Source organism: Fukomys damarensis, unplaced genomic scaffold, assembly GCF_012274545.1.
Source record: "Fukomys damarensis isolate Sample0158 unplaced genomic scaffold, DMR_v1.0_HiC HiC_scaffold_39, whole genome shotgun sequence".
Taxonomy (NCBI): domain Eukaryota; kingdom Metazoa; phylum Chordata; class Mammalia; order Rodentia; family Bathyergidae; genus Fukomys; species Fukomys damarensis.
In genome coordinates, this window is record NW_022900951.1 from 20,068,785 (window position 1) to 20,079,063 (window position 10,279).

Here is a 10,279-nt window from a genome sequence, read left to right on the forward strand (position 1 = left end):
TTGTATTTTGTTTTGTTTGTTTTTGTTTTGGTACCAGGAATCTAACTCAAGACCAAGACCTTGTGCTTGCCAGACAGGGACAGTGCTATTGAGCTGCATGATGACATTTTTAATACGTGATTTAAAAAATTAATGCTTGGTTTACTTTTTTCCTTGATTTAGGAGCTGTGACTAATGAGAATTAAAGGCCATGGATGAAGATGGACTTGAATTACCACCACAAGGGCCAAATTCATTTTTTGATGCAACAGGTATAACTGCTTGGATTGTTCCACTTTTAATTTACCACATTAGACTTGGGTAGCATGTTGATGAATTGCTAGCCTCTCATACTGATATTCATTCTTAGCCTGTCAGAGTCTACAAATTTTATAGTGAGCACATTATTCGCCACCTCAAAAATGTGGCTCCTTCACAACAGTTCTCACATTCTTGTCAGTATGGGTTGAGTATCCCTAACCCAAAATCCAATGTGCTCCAAAATCCAAAACAGTTTTTGAGTGCCCTCATGACTCTCAAGTAGAAAATTTCACACCTGACCTTCTATTGAGTTGCAGTCAAACCCAGGCACACTAAAAATATTGTATAAAATTACCTTCAGACTGTCTGTGTGAGGTACATATGAAACATAACGAATTTTGTGTTTCCTCTTGGAACCTGTTGCCAAGATATTTCATAATGTATATTCAGCTATTCCAAAATCTGAAAAGATATAGTCTCAGGTTTTTTGGATAAGGGATACTGAATTGGTGAAAGCAGCAATATTAAAACCTTAGTGTTTTCAGTTATTCTCATCTTGCCCCATTCTGTTGGTTGTCCCTTTGAAAATGTTCCTTGTTTATATCTGTTCCTCTTCATTCTATTTCTATTGTATAGATAGACTCTATTATCTTTCTTCATGTGCTGGAACTTTTATATTTTTTTCCTTAACTCTGTGTCTCTTTTATTATGCCTACTGATAAGAGCACTTACCATAACATATACGTCATCTCTTTGTTTTATATTACCCAGCAGATGAAGTACAAACCCAGGGTCCTCTGCATTCTGACCCTGACCTATGTTTACAACATTCATTCTCACAAGTTTCAAAAATGAACCTTCTGTGTCAGGAGGATGATCTTACCTCACTCCCCAAAGTATAAAGGAAAATAATATTCATGAAGTTCTAAAAATAGAAAAATAGAGCATTCACAATTTTGAATTACTCATAGTTCTAATTGTATAACATTGTAAAGTGATTATACTTGTTTTTGTGATGTAAAATGGTTTTATATCACACTAACCTAGGTATTCTTACAAATAAAATGTTAAATGAGTTTTCTGTTTGGCTTTAATCAGATGGCAGTATATTAAAGACATAAGTCTTAGTGACTTAATTTAAAAATTTTTAAAAGTCAAGTGGGGGAGGGTCTATGTTTTTCTTAACAACTTGGAATAGCTTTTTAAGTTTGTTAATTTCAGTTTGATAATGACAAATGTAACACTGATAATTATGTCTTCATTGGAACATGAAGTGTAATTTGCTTGAAAGAGAGACCAAGCTCTTTGGAGAAAAATGCATAGTGTTTATTTGCTTAATCTTGCTGCAAGCAAACCTGGGTCATGGGCTCAGGGCAGATTGAAAAGCTATTGCATTTTAGTCCTGCTTGTTAACACTTATGGTATTTGTTTATATTTGAGCAAGTTATTTCATATGTCATAATAATAATGAAACCTCTTGTTACCATTTTTCAGAACACTTCCCATACATTCCTTTTTGGTCATCACCACAGTCCTGTGAGGTAGATACTATTGTCCTCATTTTGCTAATGAGGAGACTGGAACTCAGAGGTTAAATGACTTGTTCAAGGTCACAAAACTACTAAGTGTATATAACCTTTCTGCCTGATGTAGTGTTTGTAACCAATGCTCTTCCCCCTAAATGCTCTCATGTTCATGTTTGCCAGGTGGAGATGATAGTGACCTATCACTTGATAATGTTGAGGATATTGCAGGCAAATCAGTATATACCATGTTGTAGAAGTTCCTTAGAATTTTAAGTGAGCATATTCTTTTTTTTCTTGTACTGGGGATCAAACTCAGGACCTTGCACTTACAAGGCAGGCGTGGTGCCACTGAGCTAAATTCCCGGCCCCATATTCTTTTCATTATTTCTAGAATTAAAATGGGTATTAACTGACTTTAAAGACTTCCTATAACTTTTAGTATTTGTTGGCCCTTGATCATTTTTACTTGTTGACAAAGCTGTTGGTTTCTCTAAGGGCCTGCATAGTCGAGTTAGGTGACTGCTTGGACTCAGCCTCTTCTTCTGAGTCACAACCAGAAGCATTAATCTACTTCGTAGCTTTTTTAGTAATACTTCTATAAAACTTTCTTTGCTCTTCTCTGGCCTAGCAGTCAAGATACTGTTTTTAAAATTTTGTTTTTAGCAAGGATATATGGTTTTTATTCCCATTTGTGGCATTCACTTGGAGTAATGTTTACAGGGTACCATATTCTGTACAAACTACGTGATCTTGGTTAAGTCATTTAATCTCACTGGGCTACACTTGATTCCTCTACCTTCATTCCTTAACTGCAAAATGGACTCTGGAGTAAGGTTTCCCGGATTGTGAGGAACTGCCTTGGAAGCTGGGGTCTGGGAGCAGGGAAGAGGGAGAGTGCCCTGGTGAAGGTGGGGTAAACCCGTTTTAACTACTCTCACCCCTTACCTGTGCAGCACAGCTGCAGTTCTGTTTGTATTATCCACAGTGTTCTTTTTTTTTTTGGTACCGGGGATCGAACTCAGGCCCTTGCGCTTGCAAGGCAGGCGCCAGAACCTCTGAGCTAAATCCCTAGTCCCACAGTGTTCTTAACCAGTTTTTGTTTTTGTTTTTTTGGTACCAGGGATTGAACTCGGGTCCTTGTGCTTGCAAGGCAGGCCACCGAACTGCTGAGCTAAATCCCCAGCCCTTAACCAGTTATCTTTCATCCAAAGTGCGACCTTGTATTCCTGTTTTCATTTGTTCCCTCATCCTTTCATCAGTCAGAGGTTGATTTCTAAATTTCCATAGTTATAGATGGAGGATGTTGGTGCTCTATTGTATCAGAATGAAAGGAGAATGATATAAAGGAAGAAAGGGACAAAGTAGAAGAGATATAAAAAGTATATGGGAAAAATGGAAAGAAGAAAAACCATGATTTGAGGAGAGGGAGATGGAGCAAAAAGGAAAAGAAATGAAAAACACATGTAATGAAAAATAAAATAGTCCCATTACTTTTTATAAACCCCTGAAATGCCTGTGAATGAATTTAATTTTAATGTGCCTACAATTTTACTTTCCCAAATATTTTTCTTACACAACTGCCTCACTATTTTTGTTTTCCTAGTATATATTTCTTTATCTGCTAATTGATTTGGGATGAATCCACAAGCTGTTGTGTTAAAAATATCTTTCTAATGTGATTCAAAAATAGAGTCCCTGAGCCGGGCGTGGTGGTGCACGACTGTAATCCCAGCCTTCAGGAGGCTGAGGCAGGAGGATCACTGTGAATTCGAGACCAGCCTGGGCTACATAGTGAGCTCCAGGTCAGTCTCAACTACATAGTGAGACCCTGTCTCTAAAAACCAAAAAAAAAAAAAAAAAAAAAACCAAAACAAAAATAGAGTCCCTTTTTTAAAAAAATTAATCTACCTTAATGTGTGAGAGAACTGATGAAAAGCTGGTGTTGTGCTCATAGAAATTGAATAACATTTTATTTTAATAGAGATAGTCATACATTCCTACCTGGTATTTGTCCTTTACAATTTTTTTCAGGAGCTGATGCTTCACACATGGATGCTGATCAAATTGTCGTGGAAGTACAAGAAACTGTTTTTGTGTCAGATGTTGTGGATTCGGACATAACTGTGCATAACTTTGTTCCTGATGACCCAGACTCTGTTGTAATCCAAGATGTTATTGAGGATGTTGTTATAGAAGATGTGCAGTGCCCAGATATCATGGGAGAAGCAGATGTATCTGAAACGGTCATCATTCCTGAGCAAGTGCTGGACTCAGATGTAACTGAAGAAGTTTCTTTAGCACATTGCACAGTTCCAGATGATGTCTTAGCCTCTGACATTACTTCAGCTTCCATGTCTATGCCAGAACATGTCTTGACCAGTGAGTCTATACATGTGTCTGATGTTGGACATGTTGAACATGTGGTTCATGATAGTGTCGTAGAGGCAGAAATTGTCACTGATCCTCTGACTACTGACGTAGTTTCAGAAGAAGTATTGGTAGCAGACTGTGCCTCTGAAGCAGTCATAGATGCCAACGGGATCCCCGTGGACCAGCAAGATGACGACAAAAGCAACTGTGAGGACTACCTTATGATCTCCTGTAAGTCCTGGGGCATAGATTGTCAAGGTGTTTTTGGAGACTACTTTGCTAAGTCAGAGGTGAAATTTTCTTGCCTGTGTCTATACAATTAAAGTAAATCTGATTTGGAGTCTGTAAGATAACTCAAAATTAAGAAAAGCGAAATGATACCAACCAGGAGTTGCTTTTGTATTGAGAATATAACAGAAAGATGAGATTTCTTCAGTCTAGAAAAACACAGGCTGAAAGGAATAGAAATGAACTTCATAAAATCATGAAGGATGTGCTGAGGCTGTTATGAGCCTGTATTAAAGTTAGGAACTCTTTAGAAAATTATAAGGAGTTCAGCTTAGAAAAATGCATAACTAAACTACTTATACTTTTGTATGCTTATAGGTACAGGGATCCACTAGACAGAACTTGAAATGTACACTTATGTTCTTGGATGCATGGTATCATTTTTTTTTTTTTTTTGAGGCAGGGTCTCACTATGCAGTTTAGGTTGGCCTTATACTCACTATGTAGCCCTGGCTGGCCTTGAACTTGTGACAGTCTTCCTGCCTCAGCCTCCTGAGTGCTGGCATTACAGGTGTGCATTATCATGCCCAACTGTACTGCTTAAAATTATGTGTAAAATATTGTTTATATAAGGAACAGCATGGGAAAGAGCTCTGGTATCATATTGAACTATGATTCTTAAACAGGATTTTAAGTATGCTGGGTTCATATCAGGTTATTGAAGAAAAGGTTTTTGAGACACACCTCTAAATGTTTAACTTGATATCTAGAAGGATAGCCATGTCTTCTTACAACGTATTTCTTGGTACCACTTTCAGAGGTAAAATTCTGGATTGACTAGAGATGGGAATTCTTATGTCTTAAGGAGCTAAACTTCAAATAAGTAATGACTCATAAACTATTTAGCAGTTTACAGGAGTGTTTGCTTACATACTTATTTTTTTGTACCGGGGATTGAACTTGGGCCCTTGTGCTTGTGCGGCAGGTGGTGGAACCACTGAATTAAATCCCCGGCCCTACATACTTGTTTTAATACAGGAATTTAATATAATATACTGTAGTATACTATCATTTTAGGAAATACCTTTTAGAAGTTCTTGAGATTTTGGAAATAAAAAAAATTTTGCTGTAAGAAGAAGAAAATACCATCACTCAACATGTTTATTGGACTCCTATGTGCCAGACACTGTTGTAGGTAGTGTACATATGGATATGCACTAAATATATAAATACATAAAACTGTTGTCCCTGAAGGGCTTACAGTTTGCTGTAGAAGAGAAGGGTTGCAGTTCAATGTACAGGTGTGCCTGAATTCTTGGGGAGACGGGAGGGATGGCTGACCATTGGAGTCAAGGATCAGTTCTAGTTTTAGATGATAGAAAAGTGCATGGGTGGGATGCAGACATTCTAGGCCAATGGCATCATATATAAGAAGGGGGAGAGGGTCTTGATCTTTGCTGGGAATGATGAGAAGAACTTCAGGATGCACTTTTTTGTGGACTTTTTGTTTAATTTCTTAGAATAAATTTCTAGAAATAGAACTGTTCCATCAAAGGATGTAGAGATTTACAAGTTTGCTTATATTGCCTCAGTATTTTGCCTGATAATATTCCCCTCACTGTGAGACTGAGATGGTCCATTTCCCTATGCTCTAACTAACACTGGATATTTTCCTTTTTTAGTTTTTGTCAGTCTGATATAGAAAAATGTGATATCTTGTTTCAATTTTGAATTTAGGAAGATAATCCTGTTAGCAGTAGGGAATAATAGGTGTGGGAGATATTACTGATAGAGAATAGTTGCAGTGGTTTATGTATAAGATAAAGAATAGTCCAAGATCGTAATAGTAAAGGGGTTGGGAGTGGGGTAGACTCAAGAGACTAAGAAGTAAAATGAATGGGATTTGGTGACATAAAACAGGGATGGGGATTTGAGGGGGGAAAGGTAATATAAGGACCTCCATAAGACTTGTACCTTGGGAGATTATGTCCCTGGTCATAATTACCCAAAAAGGGTAAGTTTTGTGGGGGAAGAAGATTTAGGACCTGTTAGAAAGTTTGAATTGCTTGCCAGAGACAATCTGGTGATTATTTGTTCTAGGTAGTTGAAAATGAGAATTTGGTGCTTTTAAGAATTATAGGAGTTTGTGACAATATAATATAACACATATTCTGCATAGAAATGCATGGTGGACCCTGAGAATGCTTGTTAGAGTAAGAGTGTCAAGTATGGATATTTTGGGTATCTCAGGCAGAGATGAACCCATGAAAATCAGAGTTTTGGGAAGAGGAGGTAGAGGAAAAACTTTGAGAGTGTTTTCAACATTGTCAAGGATTCAGAGAATCCCTACAAGTGTCAGCTACTAAGGAGAAAGCAAGCTTTTTTTGTTGGGCAGTTAGGGAATTTTTGGTATGTAAATTACAAGAGTTTCAGTAAATAAGGAGATGAAAGAGAGGAATTGTAATGGATTGAGAAATTGGTGGAAATGGAGTTAAGTGAAGCAATTTGTGTAGAATGTCATTTTGGTCAGTGAACAGAGAGAAGAGTGCAGCTGAATGTTACAGCTGCAAGTCTATGGACATCATTCCTCATCTGAGGTTTTAGCAGTGTATTTATTTCCTACCAGTAGCTACTGCCTTTTAACTTGCTTCTGGTCAGGTTAGCTATGGTGGTATTCTTCAGGCCCTTAGGAGTTTTCTGACTGTCTGAGCAGTACAAGTTAGAATCATCCCTTTGTTACTGAGGTTGCTTCTTAGTTTCCCTTTAATCTGATGCAGCTGCCAGACTGTCCCCAGTCTCTTTGTAAGTAGTCTTCAGCCACCTGGAGTTACACTATGCAGCTGGATAATCAAGAAGCCATTTTGTGAAACAGTAGTTTGTACAGTAGAGAAAGCTAGAGAAGATCTGGTGATCATGAGTCAGAGACTGCCTTTCAACAGCTGTACGCAACAGAATATTCTTTGGGTACCTCTGGTAGTAACATGATCTGTGAGATGTCAGTCTTTAGGTCTTGTTGACTTCTCCCATACCTTTTAATTAGAAGTATTCTTTTCTAATCCTAGGATCACTTTAAATGTTGAAATAAACTTTTTAATGACAGCTTTATTGAGATATCATTCATATACCATATCATTCACTCACTTAAAGCCTTCAATTTCATGTTTTTTAGTATAGTCACAAAAGATGTATGACCATCACCACTATAAATTAATTTTTATCACCCCAGGAAGAAACCTATACCCTTTAACTATCATTCTCACCAATCCTCTTCATTCCCACTATGCCTAAACAACCACCAGTCTACTTTTTTGTCTTGGTACATTTCCTGTTTCATATAAATGGGATGTTATAACAGGTTGGTTTTTTGTGATTTGTTTCTTTCATTTAGCATTATGTTTTCATGTTTTCCATGTTGGGGCATGTACTTTATTTTTATTATTGAATAATATTCCACTGTATCCTAGAAGGCAAGAACTTTGTAGAATTACAGTGTTATTAAATCCTCAGTTTCAGCAATATTAGGAAATAATTCAAAGGGAGCTTAGTTACTTTATATAGCTCCTTCTAATAGAAGCCACCCAGATGCCTACAGTCTCAAATTTTTTTAAAGGTAAAAAGTTTATATGAGAAAAAGGAATCATACTATTTTTACTCCTGCTCATGTTTCCTGTCTATTGTATTAATTCAAAAACATTTTATTGATGGACTAAATACTAACTGCTAGAGAAAAACAGCAAAATTGCTGGCTTTTTAATAGTTCATAATTCTTGGAGGGAAGAGAGACCAAAACAAGCTATTACAGTTAAGTATGAAAAGGTATATAAATAGATAATTCAGGGTATTTTGGAAGTACAGAGGAAATGGTGGAAATTTTTTGAAATATTGGAGTGAGGTGAATGCTACAAAAGTGTTATAGATCAAAGTTCTGTGAAAGTTGAGTACATTAAATTTATTTCATCTCTATTCCTATCAATTTCTTTCCCTCCTGTATTACTTTGAAGCAGATTTCAGTTACCATTTCTTTCTGAAGTCCTCAAATGTTTGTTCCTGAAAAGCAAGGGTTTAAAAAAAGACAAAACAATACTATTATCACATCCTTTTAAAAAAGGCCGAGATGGGCTGGGGATTTAGCTCAGCGGTTCCGTGGCCTGCCTTGCAAGCGCAAGGACCCAAGTTCAATCCCCGGTACCAAAAAAAAAAAAAAAAAGAAAAAAAAAAAAAAAAAAAAAAAAAAAAAGTAAATAAATAAATAAAAAAGGCTGGGAGATGTGAAAGATCATTATGTTCAGAAACTTGTTTATTGGAGTATAAATTATGTCTTTGGTGAGGAGAATGGAGAAAATAGTGAGAAATAAGATTGGAAAATGCGCAGGGTCAAAAATGTGAAGGCCCTTAAATAAAATGGAAAGCCTACTTTGCCTTTTCCATGTAGGGAGCTGTGAAAGGGTTTTAGGCAGATTAATAACAGGCTTAGATTGATAGTTTTGACATAATAGCACTGTTGAGGGAAGATACAAGATAAGAATGAAATCAGAAACAAAAAGATACCTTTGGTGAGATTATTGTTCAAGTAAGAAATACATGATACTACACTGGTAACTAGGCATGCATCATTAAATTGGTTCCTGGAGGCTTGGCAAATACCAAAAGTGAAACAATGAGTAACAAACAAATTATTTTGGCTAGAAAGGGTGGCAAGTCATAAGCCAGTGACACTGACAAGTTCAAGCTTGTGTGTGGAGTACTAAATACATAAAAGTATTAGAACAAAATTTTTGCATCAAAATGTGTTGAGTGTGAAACTCAGTGAGTTTCAAGCAGTCAAGTGCCAAGGTATGACCGTTTGAAATAAAGTTTTCAGTAGAGTTTGGTAGAACCAAAATCTTTGATATTTAAGTAGAGTTTGGATTAAATTTAGGATTGAGGAAACGGCTTGAAACTTACTCTCTGGTTTCTGGCTTGTTCAGCTGGGCGGATGGTAAAACTTACCAAAAAGGGGGGTAAATTTGAGTATGCTAAAGATATCTCTATATAGTTGCTGCATACAGGTGTCCACTGTCCAGTGCAGTGTAAGTGGATGCCCTGGCCATCCACTTTAGGCAGTTTTGACCAGTTGGCCTGATGTTAGCTCCTAATTAAGCATGCCTTTAGTCCACCAATAAAAAGTGTCTCAGGAGCCGGCTGTGCCAACACTCCCAGCACTCTGGGAGTCTGATGCAGAAGGATCACAAGTTCAAATCCAGCCTGGGCAATTAGTGACTTGGTGAGAACCTATCTCAAAATAAGAGGGCTAAGAATGTAGCACAGTGCAGAGGCCTTGGGTTCTGTCCCTGGTACTTAAAAGAAAAAGTGGTCCAGAGAATGAATACATAAAATCTAAACCCATGTGTTTAATGCATAAACTTTGAAGATCAACAAACCTAAAAGTTTATTTATTGATTCTAGGGGTATAGCACAGAAAAGATAGTAAAATATTTATTCCTTTGTTGTTTGGCATAATTATAGAATTTGTATGTATCTTACTGTTTTTTTTGTGTGTGTATGGTAGTGAGGATTGAATCCAGGGCTTCATGCATGCTAGGCAAGCATTGTAACATTGAGCTATATTCCCAGACCTTTTTTTGATTTTGAGACAAGGTCTTGCTGAGTTGTCCATGCTGGCATTCAACTTGAGGTCTTCTTCCTGCCTTAGCTTCCTGAATAGTTGCAGTTATAGGCATGTGCCACCACACTTGGCTTACTGTTATTTTTATGTACATACTATCCTAGTTTTGATTTTAAAGTCATTTGATAAATCACAAATTGAGATTTTGGAATTTAAGTAATACTTATCACCAGAGGAATATTTCTGTAGTGTGAGAAAAGTCTTTAAAACTAAACATATTTAGAGATTTTTTTTTTTTTTTTTTTTTTTT

General features: G+C 36.8%; 1 protein-coding gene across 1 annotated transcript in view; it reads left to right on the top strand.

Moving 5' to 3' along the window:
- Positions 1 to 10,279, top strand: part of Zfx (zinc finger protein X-linked) — a 41,871-nt gene that overhangs the window by 18,105 nt on the left and 13,487 nt on the right. Inside the window, exons 2-3 of the mRNA XM_010607154.3 lie at positions 163 to 251; positions 3,798 to 4,367. Coding sequence (XP_010605456.1) covers positions 191 to 251; positions 3,798 to 4,367 — 631 coding nt within the window. The 5' untranslated portion in view covers positions 163 to 190. The remainder of the gene's footprint in view (positions 1 to 162; positions 252 to 3,797; positions 4,368 to 10,279) is intronic.